Here is a 26,545-nt window from a genome sequence, read left to right as displayed (position 1 = left end):
GGTCAGTTCAAATTTTTTTTTTTCCTCTTTTTTTTTTTTTTTTTTTTTTTTGAGGGATCTTAACATTACCTGATGTTTTAAAAAGCAGAAGCACTACTAAGTCAGTTAAGCAAATATGCAGCTTTCAGGACAGCTGTTCTGACCTGCGCTGTCAGGAAAATATAGGAAACTTTGGGTACATTTGTTCCTGCTCAGCCTTCCACAAAAGGCTGCTTTCCTTCTCTGGTACAGGTCTGCAAATGGAGAGAAAAATACCTACAGCTCTTTCTGTCGTCAACAAGTTCAGAGCACACAGATTGAAATATTAATCAAAACATTGTTAAAAAAGAGTATCACACTAAAGGCAAATTGGTCCTGCAATGTGATCACTTTTTTTCAGAATAGCTTTTTTTGTGCAGATAAAATCAGGAGTGCAGGGGGCCACAGACTGCAGGGATTTACAGAAGACAGCAGCATGACTTCATGTGTTTTGTCCAGGGGCACCTTGGGATGAAAGCAGAGCGAAGGATATCCAAGGGACGAGGGAAGTCAAATGGACAAATGAAAAGCTGTCTGCTGCTTCAATGGAAAATTAAGCAAGCTGCAGGCTGTGCTTTAACCCTTCTGTTTACTAAGGCCTGTGAGGAAATGTGGCATAAAGTTTTTTAAGCAAACCACAATGTATGGATTAAGAGCACAAAGCAGGTACACACCAGTCAGAGCATGATGCGGAAGAGCTATGATGAGCATTTTGATGTTAAGGCAGGAGTACGGAGCAGGATGGTGTCTACATGTGAAAACATACACCTGTATACAAATACATATGTACTAGTCATATATATACCTATGTGCCTGCATGTTCCTATAAGGACAAAATGCTTCAGCATTCTCATTATTGTTAGTATATTTGAACAGAAAACACAACCGATATCTAATGGTCCCAAGTTACTGTTACTCTGAATTTAAGGTAACAGATTTGAAGAAAGGGTCTGAGCAAAGAAGTAGTAACCACTAAATAAATGAGACAAAATGCCAAGTACACTCATGGGCAGAGGAGAAATACATAAATACAAAACCAGGAAATATTTGTCTTGCAACAGCTCAGGAGAAAAGCATCTCAGAACTATCCTATACCAAATGACATCTGATATTGAGAAGTATTCTTCTGCTGAAAAGCTTGTGCAATAAATGTGGAATCTAGAAACAAAAAGTTCAAGTGAAAGCTTCCAGTGCTGTAAGAGCAATGTTCTGCTCTGCTGTTGGCATCCAGGAAGATTCAGCACCTTTTAAAAAAAGAATCCCCAAGAAAGTTTTCTATTCAAAGACATTCATTATCCTACTAGAAAGACAGCATGTAATATGTACATAGCAACACGTACACCAGATTTCAGTTGCGGTAAAGAAATGCATACCCCCATCTCAGCCATGTGGCATCCAGCTATAGCAATGCCAATGCAGAAATCCCCAAATCCCAGTTTTAGCAGAAAACTAAGTCATTTGTCCTCTAGCTCTGTTACCTTCCACTGATATTCCTTGCATGAAGAGCAATTACTTGCTTACCTCAAGCAGCTTATAGAGAGAATGTCTGAAGAAAACCCAGTGAACTGACCCTTTCAGGTTGTGATGTAATTAGAACTACATTTTTCACTGCTCTAATTTACTTAACATCAGCTTCCAATTTCTGGATCGTGTCCTGTCTTGCCCTAAGATGAAAGAGCCCTCCCCATCCAGCTTTTATTTTGCCTTCAAGTATTTTAGCCTCTGACTTCACCTGACGCTGCAGAATTCTCACCTTTCCACTGAAGATTTTTCTTGCCCTCAGCAGCATTTTTACAGGCAGATCAAAACGCTCATTTTTTGTTGCATCCTTCTGACTGAGTTGATAGCAGGAAGATGGTGAGGGTACAACGGTATGGGCTTAGATGGGGAAGAAATGGATTTCAGGACCAAAACTTGCAGTTAACTCCTTCTACCACCATAACCCAAGTGAATGGGAAGCAACAGGGCAGCTGTGCTCACTAAAGAGCAGCTACATCTGTCTCCAAACAACAGCCTGTTTGCTTTTAATTTATGATAAATTGAAGACTATTGATGTTATACATCCACCAAAACATAAATCACACTAGTTCTGCACTCAATAAAAAAGCGTGCTCAAGTCTGACAGGTGGAAAGAAACACTAGGCATGAGTTACTTATGTGTCCAGGTCACAGAAAGAAGCCTATGAGATTCATATTTCAGAAAGAAGGATGTTTTGTTTTCCTGTCAGCTTTCAAGAGCAACAAAATTGACCTGTGGCACCATATGCCATGAACAAAGCAGCCTTGCCCCCAGACCCGTTAAAGCCACACCATGGGGAAAGCAAAATGCTGATCCTCAGCAAAGCGTTCCACAGATGTCTTCGAGCACTCAGATCTTACAAGCAGCATGAAATATTGCAGAGCTCACCCATTTCCAGAGCTGGGATGATGAATTACTTCCTACTAACATAAAATAGCCCATACATGAGATTTGGGAGAGGAAAGGTCCTTTTTCATCCCCTAGGAAGGGTGGTAACACCATACAAATACCATTTTGTCTTCAAGCATCATCCTTTGCTTGCACAGAACATTCCTCCACAAAAGCCATCTCCCTACCTCTGCTGAGTTCCAGTTGCTGCTGGTCAGACAACAGTCAGACAGTAATTTAACTTCTTTGCAAATTCTTCATAATCTGATTCAGAGCAGAAGCATCCTCACTGCTTCCCTAGTCTTGCCCAAAGCAGGTAGCACAGACAGGAACTAGATGCTTGTACTCCTGTCTGGAGTATGTTTCCACAGAATACTGCTGAAAAAATAAAAGGAGCTGGGTGGTTCTTCAGCTGTTACAGTGAGCAGCAGACAATGCGTTGTTTGCATTTTACAGCAGAGGACAGCTCTGCTTGCCTTCCTCACTGAAGTCCTTTTGAATCAGTTGTGCTTAGGGCAATGTGACCTTTTTGGGTTCAGAAGCAGGGCTTCATTATACTCACAAAAGCACAGGTTCACATCTGCTGCAGAGTCCTACAGCAGCCTTCTGCTGCATTGCAGGCAAAGAGCTGGAAGAGCAGAGCACACACGGGTTTTGTCCTCTTGAAGGATAAATGGACAGGATTTATGGAAGGATAAATCTTCCAGGCAGCTGCTTGGCTGCCTATACCCCACAATACTACAGCATTTATCTCACCTGTGTGGTGCACACAGGTAAGATGCTGTGGAGTTAGCAGCCTAAATTACCCATTTGGGCTCCAGCCAAAGGCATTTTGAAGGTTAAACACAACAAACTTCATAAGGCATAAACACCTAGCCTAGAGTAAACCTTGGGGATCATCTGCACTGCATTGGTGTTCACTGATAACTTCAAGCAGCACATGAGAACCAATGCATTACGTGAACTGGAATTACAGATGATGAAAAAGATTAAGAGTGTATATACACCAGGTATCTATTCTGCTGCAGCTTCAGGGACCTAAACTGATGCTTCAGGCTGTATGGAGGAACCCAATTGCTAAGAATGCTGTTCTTGGTATAAATAAAGCAAACCAAACATACACAAAAATACCACATAACTCATTATGTTTCTCCTAACCTTGATTTTAACTCATCTTGCAGTGTGTTGATCTTTTCCGGAGGTGATCTCACAGCCCAGATAACTTGTGTATTTTCAAATGCATCCAACCCAATTCAATTTTTCTCCAATTACTCTTTTCAAAGTTCCAGTTAATATGGCTTTCAGAAGTTTTCATGACCAGTCTGCACAGTGCATTTTGATGTTTGCAGAAAAATGTTCTTTCTGAAAAACTGTCCTTGGGACCACGGGTCATAGGAAGCAACACTTCCTATCATAATTGAAGCTTTTTTTTTTGCTTTGTTTTTTTGTGTTCTGTGTGTGTGTGTGTATGTGTTTTCTTTTCTTTTTTGTACAACTTTGCTGTTAGATCAAAGGAGACTGTTTTGTCAAGGATGTTTTGCTGCTGAAGAACTACCTAAGCAGCTTGGAATCATTCATTTAGTGTGTAGCAATGTGTGCATGAATGGAACAAAAATTCACGTGTAATAAAGTTCAATATTCCAAAAATATTTTCAAAAACCCACAAGGGTTACAAAACACCACGTCAGACCTACTGCTTCTTGGTGCTATCATGATGACACAATTAGAAGAGACCATGGTGGTTTTAAGCAAATCTGAAAAGTGATTCTTCATGGGTAAATAGCTACTCAAATGATTAAGACAGTCTGCATTTATGCTGGTGGGGGAAGAATGGGGGAAAATTATTCTGCTGCACCCCAAGCAATGAGGAGGGAAACAATATACGAAAATATTTCTAAAGATAATTTAGGCTAGTACAGAAACAGTAAGTTTGGTTACACTTGGCAAGTCTAGAGATATACATTTAAACAAGTGGGATGTACAAAATAGGAAAAAAGCCCACACTGATAGACAATAAACATTTATTGATCTTTGGCTTCAGAAATTGCCCTATTTTGGATATGGGAAATACTATATAAAATAATGTAAGCTTTTTTAAACCTAGAGTAAGTACTGAAAAACAGTTTATCCTTCTACAGTGCACAAATGCAAAGACATGCAGAGTACATGTAGGGATACTAAATACTGTATTAGCATAACTGCAGTAGACATTAAATGTCTCACACGGACCACTGCTTTACAAAGGCATGTTGACGGGGCACTCAATACACAGCAGATATCACAGTTTTTCTTATTTGCTGTGGTGTTACCACTAGTACCTAACAAACACAAATTTAACTTCAGTAACATGTGCATTATAAAAACAAATATAAATTATAGCATTTCACCAGAATTACTAGAGGAATAATAAAGCATAATCTTGCTTCAACTCACAGCATTTATTGATGTTAAAGGTTTTAGGTTTTTAGATGACAAACCAATTTTTACTATTCTTACATTAAAAAAATGCTGCCTGGTATACGCTAACACTCACAAACAAGACAAAACCAGCTTCTTAGTGCTCTGCAGTAAAATAACAAGCAACCATCTCTTACACACAGTGTAAGGAAACGCTTAGCGCACTTACTGGAGCAAGTGTTCCCCAACAGTGTACTACATACAGCGTAGGTTACTAAAGCCACTTCTCAGAGCTAAAAGCTCAAAATGGTTTTATAAGGCTTCCTTTGGAGGAAGGCTTCCTTTGGTAGATTTAAACCTATTACAACATTTCAGCTTACAAGCAGTTCACATTTGGAGATAATTTACTCAAAGGCAAGCTTCTCAGCTCCCCCATCAGACCAGGTGATTAACACTGCTCACCATTTTCAGAGGCAAGGAAGTAGCAGACAGCTACAGATGAGTTTACTATTCAGTTACTCTAAAAGCATTCTACAAGACGGCTAATATAACTGGAGCCTCTTCTTCACTCAGTCCCAAACAGTCATACTACAATCCACCTCTGTTGTAGTCCAAATCCATACAGGTGTGATGAATTTCAGTGTGGTCTTTCTGATCTCAAGCAGAGCTACTTATCCAGGTCAAAGCTAGCTGCAGAAGCAGGGCATGAGCAGAATCAAGGGTGTCACTAGAAAACTTTGCTAAAGTCAACTGTTTCCAAGTTGTGCCAGTTCTTTCCTTGAATCACAAAAAAGGATGAAAACTGAAGGTACATATGGCAGTGGGGTGTCACATTATATCACTAAGGTAATAAAAATGGAAAAGATTTCTCCAAAATCTTACTTGCCTCCAGTGTATAATGACCTGTAAATATACAGACATTCTAAATGCCAAAAGCTGTATGGAAAGAATGTTTTTATCATATCCCCATTTTTAGGACTAGCAGTCTGTGCATTTTCTGTCCAAACACTGACCTGTTATTTAGCAAAATGACCACAAAGATACAGGCAAGAAGTTTAATGCATGTCTTCTACAGACCACCCATGTTAGGCACTTTAGTCTACGGTGCACAAAAAGAATACAACATTTCTTTAGATTGTTTATTATTTGTAGTAATTGCACCTAAGTATTATCCCCACTGACTTTAAAAAAAAAAAAAAAAAAAAAGAATTAAAGTGCCAGCAATCCCCCAAACACAACATGTCCTCAGCTCTTTCAACTTGCGTTACACTCTCCTGTCTCTAATTCTGAACTCCAAAAGCACACAGTAAATGAGAATTTGTTTTTAAAACAGCAGGCGATGTGCAACACTGGTCAGGAGAGGTCTATATAATGCAACATCCGTTTGATAACACCTTCGCTACGAAGCATGCTAATCGAACTATTTTGCAAAACTTTAACTATAAAATCATAGTTCAGAAGTAATTTAGCAGTAATAGGAAACTAAAATTTACATTAAAAATATAAGAGTCTTTTCCATTTGGCAAATACTGAAATGGCGGATGGGGAGTCCCTCTATTCTCTGATTTGTTCAGTAACATACAGTACTATGTGCTTTTCTCTTAAAAAGACAGCAAAATATTTAAGACAGAACAGCAACACAATTTATGCGCGAACCCAGCAACAGAGACATTGAAGTCAAGTATTTACAACTTGGAGGGTGTTTCCTGCGCGATTTGTAACAAGTCCATCTTGTAGGAATTTTTAGGCTTAAATCATTTAGTAGCATGTTTACATCAGCATTTAGTCACATACATGGAACAGTTGTAACATTACACAAAGTGCCCTAGCATTGCTTATACAGACTTTTTCCTAGGAAACCGTATGTACTAACAACACATAGGAAAGATAACAGTGGGACAGGAGAATGACTGAAAACAACAAAAAACTGTTTGTTGGCACATCCTGACATAGGTATGAACTGCAATTACAAAATAATCTTTTTTGTGTGTATTTATTTTTTTTCTGGTTTTTAATCTAAAGTAAGACAAATATTCATTCTTGAAAATTAGGGCTATAAGGGAAGCAAAGTTCCCTTTGTGAACAGATACAGTGAAAAGAGGAAAAGAGAGAAAAAGTTAACTTTACGATATCTTAAGCCAAGCTTTAAAAAAATACTTAGCACATCACTAAAATAAAAACTATTACAGAGTTTATAAAAAGCTAGTTCTAAAATCTACTTTTTTGTTTTCCTGTGCTTTTGTGTCTGCTTGTTTTAATAGCAGAGTCATAAGGGTACAATGCTGCTGAATACTGCAAATCCGAACCTTCTCCTTCAGTCTTGCTTGATGTTTTGACAGCAAGTGAAAAAAGTTTGATATTTACAGGTGGATTACACAGATCAATATAAAACTGCATACTTGCTAGCACTCCAGTCTGGAAATCAAGTTTTAAAAAATGTTGAGTGTAGAAGTATTTGACTTCTAGTTGCAGGCACTGATATTAATTAAAAAATTAAAATATGATTGATGGTAACAGGATTAAAAATAATTTCCATTAAAAATGCCACTAAAATCAAAGTTATAAAAATACATGTACACTGGCATGAAGTGTCCAGCGTAGCGTTACTCTCCTGGCAATCCACAGTGAGACACTTGAAAAAGTTAAGTGCAGCATATACAGATTTCAGTAAAAGCAGCCTCAGAATAACATCTTGGCCTCATAACCTCTCTCCCACAGAGCAGAAAACCTTTCAGACTGGTACTGAGAACGAAGGTTAGATATACCATCAATTCAGGACTTGCACTACCCACACCATAAAGCATGGCAGCTCTTTCTGAAGAAAAAGTTGCACAGAAATCACTCTGCAGTAGACTGCCTTCCCTGCATCAGTGTTCTTAACTAGATCAGGCATTTGGTATGTGTTGCCTAGATGCTCTTTAGAACAACTACCAGACTGCTCTTAACTTACTATCTGGAATTTTGGACTTGGAATTCAGATGCTGAAAATAACAGTCTTACTTACTCATTATGGTAAGCATTTAGCTCCAGTATATGATTTACGATCCAAGGGACCTGCTACTGACTTCCTCTGTTAGAACTTGGCCACAGTGCAAAGACTTCTCCAAGAGAACAGTCTATTTTGTGTGGCCTTGTTTTCATTCAAGATTGCCCATTTGCACTATGAACTTAATTCTTGTTAGGGACAACATTAACTGTAGGGTGAATTTTTGTGGCACAGATTGTCATATACCAAAACAATCTGTAACATTTCAAAACTAGTCAAAATCTCTTTGGAAAAAACAACAATAAACCAACAAAAAAAAAAAAAAAAAAAAACCAACAAGACAATGTCTAAAACAATCCTTTGAGAATAAAAACACACGTGGCATTTTACCTTGTAGAGCGTTCAAAAAGCCTTACACGTTTTCATATAAGATACTTTTAAATTTTCTATTCAATCCACGACCTCTATTAGAATTCAGCTGTACTTCAGTACAGCATAATAAAAATAATTTTAATTGCTTCTTTGACGTTAGTTGAAAACTCTGCACTAACTACCTATCTACACATTAAAGTTATGCTACCTACTTGCATAGATGATGTATCTTGACGGCATCTTTTGTAGTGAGTATGACTTTACAATTCAGGTAAGTACGCATTTCTATTTGCTTATCTTCCAGTATTTGTGGGTAGAAGAAGTTGAAGAACAACTGCCATAGAAATGAGTTTTCTAAAGCACATCCCCCTGTAAAGGATCTTCTCTTGTACTGATTTAATATTTTTCTCATGTTTGCTTCTCACGCAAGAGAAAAGAAGAAGAGAAAAAAACTGCCACAGTTCCTTCAACACCTGGAAAATCCTAGAGCCTCAAATGATCAACAAAGGTCAAGTACTGCCTGAGAACACTGCTTGCCAAGTGGAAAAGCAGGTTTGTTCAAGTCCCACTTCCTTTTCCCATTTAACTTCTCTAGCCCAAATGCTACACTTGGACTATCCTGAATCTTGTTGGAAGACATGGATTTAATACCATCTTAACTTTCTGTCTGAAGGGACAACTGCAATAGAAAAAGAGTTTTTAACCTACTAGTAATTCTGTTCAAATTCCAGCTGGACTTTGGAATTATTTAAATTATTTAAAGAACTGGTCCTGCAGTGACCAATAAATTCAAGCCCACAAAACAATAATCAAAATACAAATGTTAACTAATCTAGCTAGGTCAGTTCTTCATAACTAATGTAAGGAAAAAGTTGTGAACAGAAAAAAGGAATAAAAGCATCAGGCCAGTAAGTCACATTACCAGAGTGATAAACGAGATCTGAACTTCATCAAAGGCATCTTCCCTTCTGAACTCTCTCAAAAATGAAGTAGGCAGTGAAGAAAAAGCAAGAATCCTGAATAAAAATTACTAGCAATTCAGACTTATTCTACCTGCTTTTCCATTTTCGCAAGCTGCTTTTTCCCTACAAAGTGCCAATAAATCTCTCTGGGGATGGTGGTGTAGGGGGGATGCATTTGCCAGCTGCTGTTTTAGAGGAACTTCCTCAACAAGTGAGCAGATACTACTTAGTTTACATAATATACATGGAGGTCAGAACTATCAAGGCTGCTATTTTATTTTAAAAGTCACTTCTGAGCATGTCATATAAGGTAGTTACAAAATGCATTGCTCACAACTATAGCAATATACTTCATCCCATTTCACTATCATCTAAAAGTTCAAAGACGTTTATTGCTATATTACAGTTTTCAGTAAGCCTCATGTGCGGATTAAATAAAACCAAAGAAAACTGCCTCCTACTCAGATCAAACTGCTGATCAGAGGGTCATCCTTCCCATTCCATGGGACAACAGAACAATAACAACCAGAAGCACTTATCTTAATGGTAGCATCAACCAGCGCATATTTCACTGTGAACTGTATGATATCTGAAACATAAAACAGTGTGATTCCTCAACAAAAGCTCTGCAAAGCTGAGCTACACACAATCCTCTGCCGAAGTCAGTATTATGTAACCATAGTCACTTCTATCTATGAGCTTCCAAGAATACACACTATGCTAAAGGAAACAGCATTATTTTGAAGTCATCTTTTTCCTATCCTTCAACTGCAACAATCTCATGCAGTGAGCTTTTTGGGTTAAGTTTACAATCAGTATCAATTTGTACTTCATTGTTTTACTAGTTTAATGACTGAAACATTAAAGGTGGATACCCACCTATGACTTAGATGCTTGCATTATTCTTATGTTAACAAAATATCTTGAATTAACAGAAACTGGATCCAGTATTACTGCACCTGTGATAATTTCTCATTCTATTAATCTGAAATACAAATCCTAGGAATATTTCAAGACCTGAATCTATGAAGTAAAATACTGTAGTCCAATCTACGCAGATGAATCTTTGTCCTTGTTAGTCATGGAAAGCTGGTGTAAAAAAACAAAGCTTGCAGCACCAGTAGCACTGAAATATTACACTGCAATGAAACCAGTCAAGTCATGCAAGGTGTTCTCAAGATATCCCAAACACATTCAGTAGGTATTAGCTGGTGTACGCAGATCTTTTCCTAGTGTTAGTAAATGCTTAAAAGGTATTTGACATAGCAAGACAGTTTATCACCAGTGTAAACTCTGATTTTTCTGCATTCACTGGCAGTTTGCTTTCCCACATGGTAATTTTGCAACATATTTAATATTTGTTAAACTCTTTCATTTAGAAATGCTGATTATATGCTAAAGTGGTACACAAAGTAAAGAGAAAAAAACAGAACAGTAACATAAAAATAGCCAATATTAGTCAAAGAAGCACTGAACTCTGCACTGTGAAATATTTACTTTTTTTTTTTAAAAAAAAAGCTACTGCATATAAATCGTCCTGTTATCCCATCACACAAAATATCCAAAACTTCATCAACCATTGTTTCACAATGGCTTGATATGTAGGCTCTATCCCTCCAGTTAAGCAAAAGTTGTGAAGTTAAAGCTTGTTCCTCCTTACAACAACTGTTTTACTACACAGAAAATTTATTTCTGAAGCCAAGAGATACCAGTTGTTACTGCATGGCTAAGTTAACACAAATTAGACTGATTAAAGGAAATGATCTGACAGAGCAGAAGTTTCAAGACTAAGAGATGAAGCAGATCTCTTCTTTCAGAACAGCATAAGTTCTTTAGTAGAGCTAAGTACCTTTGTAGAGGCACCAAAAACAAATAGCCCTTTCAACTGAACTTTCAAAAAAATTTAATTTTCATTTCAAATGGGTTCTTGAAATTACTAGATACATATATATCCCTCTCCCTGTAATATACATTCAGTAATTTAAAATAAAGATTCCATACTTTATAACTCCATATATATTATATATTTCATATATAATATATATATATATATATATATATGTACATCACAGATACATACACTCTCAGTCAGCAGGATTAAACTGTATTGTTTTGAAATGTTTAATTGGAATCACTAGTCTAATTATACTATTTTGTGAATTCAATGGAATTTTATCTATTATCTAAAAAGAAAAATTTTAAAAGATCCGAATGGAATCTGTGGATCAAAATTAGCACCAATACAAATGGCCATTACTTCAAAATGACTTAGGGACTGAAGTTATTTATTTATTTATTTTTCTATAACTCTCCTTTCACTGTGCAAGCATTCCTGCATAATATTTAGGCAGCAATACCTGCCAGGTCCATACATTTTTCTTATGTTAAATTGAAATTTTATACAACTTTCCTTACTGTAATATACAGCATTGCTTTTGTCCTGTTGGATTATTTCATTTTTCATGCTGAAAAGTGATCAAAAAATATCCAACAGAACTTTTTAAAATCCCCTTTTTCTGTCCATTGTATGGCTCAGTTTCAATATTATACTCAACAAGTAGCCACCATCAGCATGACCAGAACCTACTCACACAGTTCAGTTACTGACTGCTGATTCTTTAAGTGTTAAAGGCGACTTCCTCTTTATGGAAACCAAGATACTCTGAAGTTGTAACATTTAAACATGCACACCAATGCCTGCCACATAATAATATCAGTCTTACCACTAGAATTGAATAAGTTACCTACCATTTGGGTAACAAAACTAACAAACCCAGTTGTGATTTTAAGCATTTGAAGAATATTCACCCTGAGAACACAGAGGAAGATTTTTAAAAATATGATATGTTTTCTCTTCATAAATATCTTTCTTCTTTTTTTCTTCACCTCCTCTTGGGTACCTGGGTTTGTATCTGGAATTTGACTTCATACTTATCCGTTGATCTGTTCATGCTACAGTCAGGTACTGGTGATAGAAAAGCCCAAAAAGGCTTGTAGAAAAGAGGCAAGCAGCAACCCACCAGGTAAGGAACGAGAGGAGTCCCCGAAACAGGAGAGGAGTGAAAATATTCTTTAGGCTTCCCAAAGCCATTGTTATTTGTACTACGGTTACTTTCATCTTTCCATCAGCAGGTACAGATTCAGAATAAGCTGAATTATGAAGCAAACTGTTTTCTACTGGAGTGTTAGAACTCAGTTCTGGGTAGATGCCCCAAGAATAATTACCTGTTGAAATAAAGAATTAACAAATTTTTATTAAATTAAATTTTCTTCATTCTATACACTGTATTGTTTTATATATTTTTTAAACACACATACACAAGTATTTCTAACTTAGTAAGAACTACCTGTTTTGCTCCCCATGGCTCCCTGATCACTCTAGTAACCCATCAGGATAGGATTCATCCTACTTTTTGACATACTAACATCTACATGTGAAACGGTTGCCATGGGACTTGTCAGTACCTGGTATGATTAATCTCACTAGATATAGATGTCTGCTTCAGGATGAGATGAATCACAGCCTAATGAAGCCTCTCTCTCTCAGCTGACATTTTGCAAAAAGAATGCCATGATTGCATGGCAGGCTGTGAAAGACATCCCTCATAAGGAAGTAAAAAAAACAGTGATATCAAGTCTCCTATAAGTGAAATGAATCTTCAATTTCTTTTCAATAACTCACTGAAAATTGAAGAACTGGGGGAAAAAAAAAAAATATCAAATAATAGATAAAAGGTTGTATCAACAATGCCTTATACAGCTCACTTAAAATACTTGAAAAATATGAATATTTAAATAGAAATAAAAAGCTTCATTTGTTGGACTACACAATTTCTCAGAAATAAAGCAATCAAATTAGCATATCACTGATAGACGTCAAAAGCAGCAAGAGAAGATGATAACTTACAAACTATAGATCAGTATGTTTTAAATGACAGAAAATGACATTTTTCTGTATTGCATTACTCATAAATCCTAATTCTTTACAGCAACTTGAAAATATAAGAGTCCTGTACAGAACAGATTTGCCCATCAAATTTTGCCTACCTAGTGTTTTCAAAAGCAGAGTTGTGTGAAGAAGCATTACCAATGGTGCAACATACTGCAGTGCAATTACACAAAGGTAATAGAATACTCGAGCCACCTGGGAAGACAGAATAAAATCATTTGAGTTCAGAGCAAACCTACATCAACATGCAATTCATTAAGAACAACGCACACGCACAAATGCGATTTTAAGTTTTCTACCATGTTTCAGTGTTATGACCCACTGTCTTCAAAATAACTAATGAAAAAAAAAAAACCCTAGCTGATAAGCTCATCAAGGCACTTAAAATTCTGAGCGGAAGCCATGAAAGAAAGTAAATAAAAATATCTGTTCAGTTACAAAATTTGAAAAAATTCTGCTTATGAACATTGCATATCATTGTTCAAAGATTCCTATTTCACTACACTAACAAAAAATTAGTTTTGACTGTAAATCAAAACTTTTGTTATTTACAAAATAAATTCCACTACACAAACAAGATAGTTGAAATCCCAAGTTTCACCAAAAGTAAACAAAAATTTGGTTAAAAAGGAAGACATGTCTTTCCCAATGTAAAATACCAGCTTTAAAAACAATGACAAGAGGATTTTTCATTAGCAGATAATCAATAACAAACTATTTAAAAGGTTTTTATTTCTTATATACATTATTACTTCTTGAAACCTACTCAGATTTATCACTCTTTCCTCCCTGTAATTTGTTCCATATTTCTCAATATTTTTGCATTACGTATTTCATATAAGCTTTTGACCTAAAAGAATATATCAGATAAAGAGGAGAAAAAGTCATAAAAATCAATAGAAAGCAAGCCATGAATTAAAGCTAATCAGATTTTAGAAAGTACAGAATACAGGGTGGCAAAAAAGATGAAGACAGACATGACATTTTTGGAAGTACCCCTAAAACATGTAAAAGGGCTTTGAGATGAGCAAGCATCAAAACCTAGCATGAGAAAAAAATGCAGTAAAACACTCAGAAAGTATCGAAAATACTGTAAGATAAATGATGAAATACGATAAAAAGAACAAGTAAGAAAGTAATGGTCACCTTCAAGGCAGACAGGAAAGATTTTACGGGCAAGACTTCAGAAGAAAAGGCTAATATGGTAATAAAACAAAACTGTATTTAGTGGCCATGGGTTTCTTAAAGAGAAGACATGTATGTAGTGGATAAACAGACTTACAGAAGACATTTTTGTTACACAGGTAAGATGAAAGCCTACAAAACTAAGATGCATTCACAACCATCTTCTGTCATACAGATCCATCATAACCAGTTGTCACTACCTGCATTTTCTAACATTTACTACAAAGCCAAACACTATTCATTAAACATGTGAAATAACTACAACACAGTCCTCTACTAACAGTAAGATATCCGGCAGCAACAAAGACAGAATTATTAGTGACAGTGACAATTCTAAGAGAGGAGTCCTCATCCCATGGCATATTTCAATATTCCTCGTGGAATACACCCCAGATCAGCAACATCATCAGACAGCACTATCACGCAACACTAGAAATCTAAGTTTAATTTGCAGGTAACATGCAACACTGTTCTACAGCAAGCTTACAAACTTCTACCTTGTCAGTTTGTTCTTTTTCATTAAAAAGAAATAATCCAGTCTTTCCTAACATTTTTGACAGTAACAAGATAGGTAGTTTTGTTGTGAGGCTGGTGCATCACAAGAGTGGTCTTACAGAACTAAATACATCTTATCCCAAAATATAACTAATCTATCTTAAATTTTTGTCTCAATTGAGAAATAACAATTCTTTCTAAACTCAAATTCTTCCTATTTCTCCCACACTACAACAGTTAATTGCCACAGAGCCTATGCACTCCATAGCTTATATCCATGCAACAGAAACAAGAGAAGCATACTGTCTGCCATGGTATTTTTAAAAAACACTTCACAGCGGGATGTCTTCCAATAACACATGAACAGTTTAAGATAAAGTATTTGCATAATATGGCTGACATCTCTGCATATTTTGGTTTAGAGAACTTAGCGCTATTTTTGTAGAAGAAATCTTCACCCAGATTTCAGTCCTGGTGCCCCAGAACACACAAAAACTGGAAAAAAAGCACATTAAAAAGAGCAAGCATTCCAAATGCAACCTTAGTCCCACTGTACTTACCATTTTTTGTAAATCCACTGTGCTTATTCTGCCAGCTTCCTTTTTCATTTGATCCACACTTTTCTGAGCTAAATTCAGATAGGCCTGCAAATGACTGCGCATCATAGCCAATCGTAAAGCACACAGCAGGATTATAATCCACAATCTCATGGTGTCAAATGTGTCTTCTGACATTCTGTAGATTAAAAAATAAAAAGCAATGCATGTCCTGTAAAGCAATCTTCAGGCATGTGGTCAGAAATACTTAATGAACAATTCACAGTTACAAAGTTAATGTGCAAATAAGTATTTGTTTCCATCCATTTCTCTTTGTACTATTACTTCTCAGCAGCCCCAATACAGCATTAAATTTCACTTACTTATGCAAACAATAACAGCTCTTGAATGACTAAATTTGAGTAATGTACACAGAACATTACAAACTACAGCATGATCATTTTAAGATAAACTAAGAAGTAAGAAGTAAAATGGAAGCAAAAAAATCTGTATTTCCAAATTTTATGTAATAGACTGATGGTTACAAAGTTGTCTTTCAAGCATCTTTTAGATCTACAAGGCCTGCTCTGAAATTACTGCCTCCTATTTTACTATGTTGGTGCACAATGTCAGAGGCAGATGTTGGTGTCATGGAAGTAGAGGTTGAACCTTCCCACCAATACACCACTATATTTAGTTGCCGTGAGACAGCCGCAGAAGGCAGTCTGACAAAAAAAAAAAAAATCTGATACAGAAATGCATATGAAGCAAAGATGTGTCACTAAATTTCTCCATGCAGAATAAAACTGACCCACTGACATTAATTGACACTTGCTGCACGTTTATGGAGACAAAACAGTGGAGGTAGCACAGTGAGATAGCAGAATTCCCCAGCAGTGGTGACAAAGGTGTGGAAGACTAGCCATGTTCCAGACAGTCATGCAGATTTTTACTGAGCACAGCATTCCAGCCCTTGTTCATCAGTGGTGAAAATGTATAACTGATGAAAATGTAGAACTGGTAACTATGCTGAAAAACACTGTTTTGTAGCTGAGTATTTGCCCTATTAAACAGTGTTACTGTGATCTTTCTATTTGTTGTAGTTCCCATGGAAATAAATAGGAGGCATTACTTTCAGAGTGACCTACGTATTAAGCAATAAAACTGACAGCCAAACATATCAGTTATAAGCCTACCCAATTACTATTATTCTGATTTTCCTAGACTAAAAGCATTGGTAACAACCATCTATTCAGTAGAAAACAGTATTTTATAATATAGCATCACTCATGAAAATCTTCCATTTTTATGCTTTTAAGTACTTTATCTATTAATGAAGCAAAATTAATAGCGAAGCTAGGCACTACGCCTATGATTTTGAAACACTTCCCATCATACTAAGAGCCTTCGACCAGTCCTCATATCTATGCATCTCATTTGTCTTCAAGACAACCACTCATTTCTTAAACCAATATGTAAGCTGTAAGGTTTTCAACAGGAAAAACAACCCATTAGTCTGCCAAAGAGATGCCAGCACATAGTGGCTTTTCTAGAACCATCAACTCAACACTGCGATTCATTCTCCCTGAGACAGATGAGCTCTAAAGGGCATACTTTTGATGACTCTCAATACACAATTTCTAGTCTTTCACACCACTGAACTTTCAGAAGGCACTGCTTAGACTGATAGCTTTACACTGAATAACCCCAGAAAGGTTTTAAAGGCAATCTTACAAAGGTATGCTCTCTTTGCCCAAAGGTGGGTTCATAATGTAGTCCTTAGTGATTGGTTTTACCCATAGAAGAACCATAAATAAAGGTGCCAAGAAGTTTATATGTAGCAGTGTTCTGAAAAGAAAAAAAAAGGGAGGGGGAAGGAAGTTGTTAAATGCAAACAATTACCGTACTGTTGAAATTGGCAACAAACTCAAAAAGATAAGTCCAAGTTTTAATATAGTTGAGACAAAGGTAAATAATGAGATTACTTCTCTATTTTTAAGATAAGGACCTACATTTTAACAAAATATTGTATACTGTGAAACTGTGGTTTTAAAAGCGCTCTTTGAAATAATTCTTTTTCTAAACACTTCAACAATCTAATCAAAGCAACTAACTACATGCACCATATCACACTATAGAAAAGACAGTTGTTTAAAAATTTCATACTATAGCATAACACCAAAGTGCAGTAGCTTTTACAGTTTTAATCTAGGCAGTTAGCATCTTAGATGGATAACGTGTCATTAATTTAAGATTTTTTGTTTTATGAAAAAGGTACTTAGATTAATTTCCATTATCTATACAAACCAGGGGAAATTTGCATTCAATTAAAGATAGTAACAAAAAAAATACAATGTTTAAAAAGCAAAGTTTAAAGTACTTGTTTAAAGTACAAAACTACACTGTCTACATTGTTAATTTAAAAGGAACTCAACATATAAAACAGTAGATTTTAAAAAAAGAAAATATTATTCTGGAGTTTTCTCTGAAATTAACATATTTCTTTTATTCCTCCTTTGGACCCATCTGAAGTCCGTACCCCAGATTTACAATTCTCAAATAAAATAAGAACAGTTGAAACTTCATCCTGTGATCTGGTATTTTTTACTAGTGCAACGTTTCTTCTCTAACAGAATTGGCTCATGTATATGGCCATCTCCAAAGACATTTCCTCTAAACTATTAAAAAAAAAAATGAGGTAACCAAAAGTTATTCTGAAATACTGTACTGATTTCAAGTAATCAAGCTTGCTAAACTCATTCTATACTCACTAAAAAGTTGGAGTGTTTCAGAAGCAGTTACAGCATCACTTAAACCATTGGTTTCATATGAAGAAAAAAGCAGTGTAAGTTTTCAAGTACTACTAGGGAGCACAACACCACCAAAGAGCAGTCCAGATTATCTTAGTAACTTGTGAGAACATTTTACTTGAGCTTCTAGCTAAAGATATCCTACTAAGTCAATGGACTGCAATGTATCAAATGGTGGCAAGACTCCCTTTCTGAAGGAAACAGGTTGATGGATTCTTGTAACAGGTTCTGGAAAATGACTGTATGAAAATAGCACAAATTAAGACAACTCTAAAAAACACACAAAGAATGATACTGCTCACAAAAATCAAACTAACAAAACTAAAAGTGACATTATTTTTCTCCTACTTTTCTCTAAAATTTATTCCCTGTATATACATCTGTGGAAGAATAATGTTAATTATTTCAACCACACTACTCAAGTGGTAGCTACTTATGTGGAATGTCAATGCTTTCTATACGTCTCCCATTTTATAAATATGGCTTCTCCTGTCTGGTTTCTTCTACCAAGTATAATCCCACGTTTGACTGCAAAGAAAGGCATTGTTTTCCCACTTCCAATTTAAAGAGCATTACAGCAGTTACACTCATACTCATTTCCTATTCCCTTTAAGTCACTGCCAAACAACTGCAAACACTAAGCAATGATCTGCTCATTGACTAAAACACATCACAAAGAGCAAACATTGATCTCTTTAGGGCCCACTGGAAACTTCCAATGATAACTCTTTGTTTTTAACTCCATTACCTATTTACAGTGCTGATTGATCAACAGTGTAAGATTTTTCTTTGTTTTACATTTTTTTGGCTTGAAAAGGCAAAATATTAGTAGACATTAAAAAATTGGTTGGTGCTACATAATGTTACCTTCAACAATCAGATTTAATATTCTGTAAACATCAAGACAGACAAGATTTATTTTTCAAAACCTCATACCAGTAATCATCAATCAACCTTTTAGATCTTATCAATCAAGTTCTGTTTCAGAGATTTTATATTCCTGCAGAGAATCTCACATTCACAGATCAGGGAATATGCTGGAAAATTACAATGTAGTAGTAGAAAAGGCACAAGAAATTTTAAAATATTTAAGTACATAAAAATGAAAAAATGAGCACTTTATTTGCCTGATAAGAACAGACTGAGAGTTGGTCACAGCCTATGTACAGACAGAAATTTAACAGCAGATAAAGCAGGAGCCAAGACCCTGCAGCTCTAACTGCATGCATTCATCTACAAAGAGCTCAAATCTAATGCAAAGTACTTAGTTAAATATTTACGAAGAGTGAAGGACTCAATTTAAACACAGGTAATTTTTTAAGTTGAGCACTTAAACAGATTTCAGTTTATGCCGAAATATTTATTATATCCAAAAACATAATCATAGAATGGTTTGAGTTGGAAGGGACCTTGAAGATCATGTGTAGTTCCAACCCCCTTGCTACAGGCAGAGACATCTCCCTCTAGATCGGGTTGCTCACAGCCCCTTCCAGCCTGGCCTTGCATGCTTCTAGGGAAGGACATCCACAGCCCTGCTAGACAACCTGTTCTAGTGTCTCATGATCCTCACAGTAAAGAATTCCTTCCTGATATCTAGTCTAAATCTAGCCTCTTCCAGTTTAAAACCATTTCCCCTCTTCCAGTCAGTACATGCCCTAATAAAAAGTCCCTCCCCAGCTTTCTTATAAACCCCCTTCAGGTACTGGAAGGCCACTATAAGGTCTCCTTGGAGCCTTCTCCTCTTCAGGCTGAAGAGCCCCAAGTCCCTCAGCCTGTCCTTGTGGAGAGGAGATACTCCAGCCCTCTGATCATCTTCATGGTCCTCCTCTGGACCCACTCCAACAGCTCCCTGTCCTCCTTGTACTGGGGGCCCCAGAACTGGACAAAGTACTCTAGGTGGGGTCTCACAAGAGCAGATTAGAGGGACACCTCCCTCGACTTGCTGGTGACATAATGTTTCTCTCAGCAAAGTGGACAGACTAAATCATCACAATGGCCTATGCTGTAACATCTGTGTATTAAATATCAATGGTCAAGACCTACAAAAGGCATCTGGTGCTCCTCAGTCAACAAGAGAAAGCTGAAAAAAAAAGTTAAATCTAAGAAAACATTTACTGCTCAAGAGCAGCTGCAAAATAAAATGTTCCTTTAAAGTCATATTAGCATCTGACTTTTTAAAATATTCTGAGTCATAATGTAAGAAGCACAAAATATTGTAAAATGAAGTATTATATGCTAATTTCTATATCTATTAACAGAAGTTTTCATTGAGTTTTAGATTCACTTTAAACATTTTTCCAGTTAGCTGCCCTTCTAAGGCTATTCCTTCCTTCATTTTTTTTTTTTTTTTTTTTTTTGTCTATTTGTATTTTTTGTGGGTTTTTGCTGTTGTTGCTGTTGTTGTCTGTGTTTGCCTCTGGATCTTCCCCTATGTTTATCAACAACAGCATGATGCTCATCTATTGGGCTACTGAGGAAAATGAAATGTCTGTGGCTGTATGTCTTCTTCCACTTAACTTAACTTCCCAAGAAACATGACTGAGGAAAGAAAGCATTATGTAGAAACATTCCTTGTGGTGCTCTAATAGGAGGAAAGGAAAGAAATATTCCTGTAACTGGGACTCTAAACACAAGGCAAAGAATGAAAGACCGTCAGAGCACAGGTTGACCAGAAAAGAGGCAGGTGGCAAGTCTGCTTGAGATACAAAATGCAGGCAGCAGCAGAAGTCTTAGTCACTACCTTCGTGTTGGAATAGTTCATTTTATTTCCAGACATCAAAGACTTAAGATTGAGTAGCATATACCTATGTGCATATATTTTTTCTTACTGTGTTATTTTTTCTGTTGCTAAATTCAGAGCATCCAGATGCATTTGAGCCAGTCGCAAGCCAGGGAATGTCAAAAAAGCACCAATAAGTGAACACAAAACAGCCAGGAACAATTTGAAGGTTAGTTTAGACACAGGACCCCTAAAAGAAAAGAGAGGAAATAAGCATTTTCTTGAGGAGGAAGTGAATGGGCAGGGTATCAGTGATTACGTTCAACAGTATCTAATATTTAATCAAAAAGCAAAAAGTATTGTACAGTTTTACTCGGGAATACCAGCATCATTATAACTCAAGCAGGCACCAAAACAAAAAATAAGTCACCTGTTTATTTAATAAAATGAACAGAAAACCTTCCTATTAAAAATACTTCCTAGTGCAAAAAAACCTCGTAAAAGATGTTAAATTTGTTAGTACAATAAAACAAAAAAAGAGTAACTTTATATTAAAATTAACAACTAATTGTAAAATAAAAAAGCTACCAGAATGAAGTCAGTGGTTATTTTTTTTAAGAGAACAGATATATCACAATTTTAAATTTTCATAGTCAAAATCAATGTTTTTTAAATTATATGTTAGCTGCATTCTCCTTTTACCCATTAAGGAGCTTTGTCAAACTTATTACTTTTTTCCCCACAGATTTATCAAACACATACACGTACCCAATTACTTATGTCTCTTCCAAGTAGCCAGTATTGTTTTTTTTTTTTAATTAACTATGCATTACATCACAATTACTGAAAAAAGTACTAAGGATTAAATGAATTATGGAATTAATAAACTGAATTACAAACATACATACATACAAAAAAATCAAAGGACGTAACAGATTAAAGAAAAACAAAAACAATTCTAGTTATCCACATAAGCTTCAGACTTGTTAGTCCACAACCTCAAACTACCAAAAGACACCACTGTCAACTCAGTCATTCCTATGAACAGCCAAAGCACTGCAGAAGTTTAAAAATAAAGGAACGTTAACAGAAAAATTAACAAAGAAGTTAGTAAAGTCGTAATAGCTTAGGTAAAACGGAATAAAGAAAGGTTAAGAAATACATGGGATTCAGTTAAATGTTTCTCTGGTATTCCTACCTAAAAATGATATATTTTCTACGTAGGCATATTAGAAAGATCTGTTCCACAGAAATAAAGAAATTCCATAGTTCTGGCACAATACTTGAGAACTCCCAACTTAGAAATCAAAAGTTTATCCCTCATAGTAAGGATATACCCCATAACACGTCAGCAAATGTGTAATGACAGAGTTGTACTGAAAGTCCATTTTACAATACACAAAGCCTATCCATGACAGTGGTTGTGTACACAAGTAAAATAACAAAAATGGCACAATCCTTTCATAGCCCATACAAAACTTGAGATATCCTGTAGCAAGCAAATGTATTTGTGAAGGAGGAAAATACTACAGAACTTGAAGATGTGAATAAAAGTCAAAATTTCCTCCTAAAGCCGACTTCATCGCAAGCTCCATCTGAAGTGTCTGAAGCTTTTTTGCAAGTTCATCTGCTTACATACCACAGAAACAGCAAAAAGATTTTTTTGTGTGTTAAATAGCTCCTTCAGCACTGCAAAGATTGCTTAAGAACTGTCATGAAAATTGTACTTCTGAATTTATTTTTTTAAATGCTACAGCCAAACTACCAGGTTGGAATCTATATCTAAATTAAAGAGAAAACAAAGATATTTTGAAATATTGATGGATTATTCTCACTAATACACCTCTTCACATTTTTTTAGCAATTATAAGCACGTACAACAGCACAATATGCTAGACAAATGCTTGCTAAGAAAATCCAAGTGGTTCAGTTATAAATGCAAACACAATGTAAAACACTGTATTTCCAAGACTTACTGGGATTCCAAACCCTGCTTTTCAAGGAACTGCATAGCACTTTCTGAGAAATTTGAGAATCCTGCGGAGACACATAGATTATATGTATTTTATCACAGTAAAAACAATACTTCCCACCCCTTCTTCCCCCCCACATAATAATACATCTTTTGAAAAGTGTTCATGTTAGGATAATTCTTTCATGCGCTGATTACGCCACAGTACAACAAAACTCGGATATTAACTGTCTTTGAAAATACCTATTTGATACTTGAGCATTTCATGAACATTAATGGAATTAACACTGATGCTTACAGACCAAGTACCTATTCTTTTTTTTTTTTTTTTTTTTTTCAGTGAAGGCAGCTCACTGTGCAATGCAAGGCAAAACAGATTAAAAATAAAACTGGAAGGCAAAAGTGAACAAAAAAAAAAAAACCAAGCCATTTTACACATCTTACAACAAAGCAGGAAAAATAGACAGAATATCCTCCAGAAACAGTGTTATCACATAACAGAATTAAAATTAACAGATATATTCTCAAAAATTTCTAAAAGACCTGAAATAAATCTTTCTGGTCATGCAATAAGTAAGACTGTTGCAAATACTAAAGAAGGGAGTTACCTGATTCCAGTCCAAACTCTAGATAGTTTTCTGTCACAATCAAAATTGCCATTGCTTTCACAAAGAAGAAAAAGCCAAATGTGACACAGACTGATCTTTCACCTCCTTCCTCTACTTTGAAGTAATGAGTGGTCAATGAAAATAGTACCTTACTACACAAGAAAAAGGTCAAGGAAAATTAAATTGGAAAAATAACAATATTTAAAAATTACAAAGCTGTATTTTGATCATCTTCACTAAGGATGTTCTACGCTGAGCCAATTCCAGGTTAAAGGACAGTGTAAAGCAGTGATTAAAAAAAATTATGTAGCTAGGAACACGCTTCTCTGCAATATCGTTTTAATTTAGGCTTACTTACTGTCAATTGTAGCAATACTCCCTACCATGGGTTATCTTATTTTAATAATAATATATAAGAATATCTGGCTGGAATTACCAGAGAGGTGGTGGATGCCCTATCCCTGAAGACATTTAAGGTCTGCGATCTGAGCAACTTGTACTAGTCGTAGATGTCCCCATTAATTGCAAGGGAGTTGGACTAGATGACCTTTAAAAGTCTCTTCCAATTCTAATGATTAGAGCACAACTGCAGTATTTGATAGAGCATATTCTCAACTACAAAACACTATTTATCAACAAAGTCACTACCATTAGTTATGTATCTTCACCCGCAATGAAACACCCTGCGTGCTAAGCTCAGAACAATCTGCACCAGTGAAAGTGATGACTGTGGCTGTCACCACTGCTAAAACATACCATCCACCCCCCACATCCACTTTTTGGTCTCCATAAACAGACATCAGTTAATGTCAGTGGTCGCCATTTGTTCCACAGGAAGTAATTCACTGACACACCATTGCTTCACAGGCAATTTCACATCACACATCATTTGTCAGACTGCCCCTCTGCTGCCCTTTGTCACACGGTAACATGTGAAGGGATACTGGTACCAATGTTCAACCTCAACCGTCATACCACCAACATCTGCCTTTGACACTGTGGACCAACATAACAGAAGCAGCCCACATAATTACTGACATCCTTCTGCACCCATGTTCTCAGTTGAAATCAGTCAACCACATTTTTCCAATACTTAAGTCACGATGAATAATTTCTGGCCCTGACATACTGAATGACTAAACAGTTTGGTAGATTTTACAAGAGTTTCAGCAGCACTGAGGCCTGATATCATAACACAAGAACACAGGAGTTTTCTCCTGAAATCACAAAGATTGTTTCCCCAATTGCACAGTATTATCACTCATTGCATAAAAGCCCTTCAACCCAGCTGTAAAGCTAGGAATAAGTCACATTAATATGTTTATGTGTCAGCTCTAATATAACAAGTCTAGAATGTGCTGCTCAGTACTGCAGACTTCTGTATCACCACCTAAGCTCTCAGACTGGGCAATGGTCACAACGCTTCATTCCATCAGTGCAGGAACCATACAGTCAAATAAAGTCAAGCTCTGTTCAATATTAGAGAGCAGTGATTTCACCAGGATTTCTACAAAATCATCTGCTCTGCAGAGAAGCCTCCCTTAAAAGTAAAGTCTGTTTACTATTATGTGAAAAATAACAAGCAAACAAAAAACCAAAACTCCAGCAATACAAGTTGTACGAAGTGGAACACGAATAGTCCTAACTAGAACATTTCCCTCATATAACTAATGAATGACCTATTACCAGGTTACAAATTACACATTCCTTTGCGTAGGATTCCCTACCTCTAAAACTATCCAAAAGATAGAATTTTTTTCTGAACAAATTAAAACCCTCAGAATTTAGGCCTCGCTGTTTGACAACATATTCAAAACAAAAGGACACTCTTGCATACAAGTTTCTTGTTTCCTGGGATTTGTTCTGAAGGTTTGGTCCTACATACGGTGCCATTCTTCCCCTGGCTTTTCCAGATTTGCTTGTTTTAAGAAGTCTTATGCATCTTAAATTTTAACTTCTCTTTCACTTTTTCTAACTCCTACAAACTATTAGAAATCCTTAACAATTATCTCCAAAGTATATTATTACAAAAAACTCAGAAGAATATTGGTTCTTTAGCTAATACATACCCACGCAAATGCAAAAATATTAAAACATGAAGTTAACTAGTAAGTTACTAAATAAGATTTAGCTTCTGGTTGATGATTGCTTGCTTTTAATAATATCCTATCTGATCTTACAATTTAAAAAGTCAAAGTACTTTTACACATCATGTCAATATGTGCACCAAACTTAATTTTCATGTAGTACAAAAGGTTCTTTCACACAGAAAAATTATTTGCTTCTGTATGGGAACTGCTGAGTCACAGCCTGAACTCTGATTGATCACCTGAGGTGAGCAATAAGTCAGCCACAGGAGCACGGGTGAAGGCAATTCTCCTGTGCTGCTGGAAGGGGTGGAGCCTGGCTGCACCTCTTCTAGACCTATTTAAGAGCTGGCTACCGGGGGGAAGGATCTCTTCTGGAGTTTTGTAAGTGAGCCCAGGACAGGGGTAAGCTTTCTATCCTCTTTTTGTTATCATGATCTGCTTTGCCTAACTCTCTTGTTTTTTGTAATTATAACATCTTAATATTCACTGATTATATAGCTTCCAACAATGGATAAGAATCAACTGTCCATCTCCATAGCAGAACTTATACTTGAAATCTGACGTATAATTATGGGATTTAATAACATATTTCAAGATGTTTATGATGTGAAATGTGCTTCATGCCAGTGTTTTGAGAAACCACAAATTAATTGCTCTTTCTCTTATCAATTCTAACATACATAAGTTTCCCCTCTATCATTCTTCTCTTTCTGCCATGTCAAAAGGTTGGTAAGAAAATACAACTGATGTACCTCTGACACGCAGGGAACATTCACTCTGTTACAACCTCCTTCAGGTCCCAATATGCAATGAGACCTCAAATGCTTGATCTGAATAAGACAAAGTGAAAAGTGGTGGTTTAGGCTCAATTTATATAAAAACAGGTGGTGAGAAAGAAGCAATCAGAAGACCTTGATAATTACTTGTATGTTCATACTACCAAGACAGAAAACTTGCGCTGCCATGTAACTTAATATTTTTAGATTTCTACAATTGGTTTTGCTCTGCATTGACTAAATGAAAGTAGTAATTAGGACTG

At 36.1% G+C, this 26,545-nt stretch overlaps 1 protein-coding gene across 2 annotated transcripts in view; it reads right to left on the bottom strand.

Moving 5' to 3' along the window:
- Positions 1–6,004: 6,004 nt before the first annotated feature.
- Positions 6,005–26,545, bottom strand: part of TMEM161B (transmembrane protein 161B) — a 38,587-nt gene continuing 18,046 nt past the window's right edge. Inside the window, exons 6-12 of one of the 2 annotated variants that reach the window (XM_048932030.1) lie at positions 23,417–23,568; positions 22,813–22,873; positions 20,946–21,086; positions 17,042–17,155; positions 15,332–15,506; positions 13,190–13,286; positions 6,005–12,367 (exon numbers count right to left, since the gene is read on the bottom strand). In XM_048932030.1, the coding sequence (XP_048787987.1) occupies positions 12,090–12,367; positions 13,190–13,286; positions 15,332–15,506; positions 17,042–17,155; positions 20,946–21,086; positions 22,813–22,873; positions 23,417–23,568 (1,018 nt within the window). In that variant the 3' untranslated portion in view covers positions 6,005–12,089. The remainder of the gene's footprint in view (positions 12,368–13,189; positions 13,287–15,331; positions 15,507–17,041; positions 17,156–20,945; positions 21,087–22,812; positions 22,874–23,416; positions 23,569–26,545) is intronic. The other variant, XM_048932031.1, reaches the window with a different exon arrangement.

Source organism: Lagopus muta, chromosome Z (genome assembly GCF_023343835.1).
Source record: "Lagopus muta isolate bLagMut1 chromosome Z, bLagMut1 primary, whole genome shotgun sequence".
NCBI classification, from domain to species: Eukaryota; Metazoa; Chordata; class Aves; order Galliformes; family Phasianidae; genus Lagopus; species Lagopus muta.
This window is presented reverse-complemented; position numbering and strand designations above follow the sequence as displayed.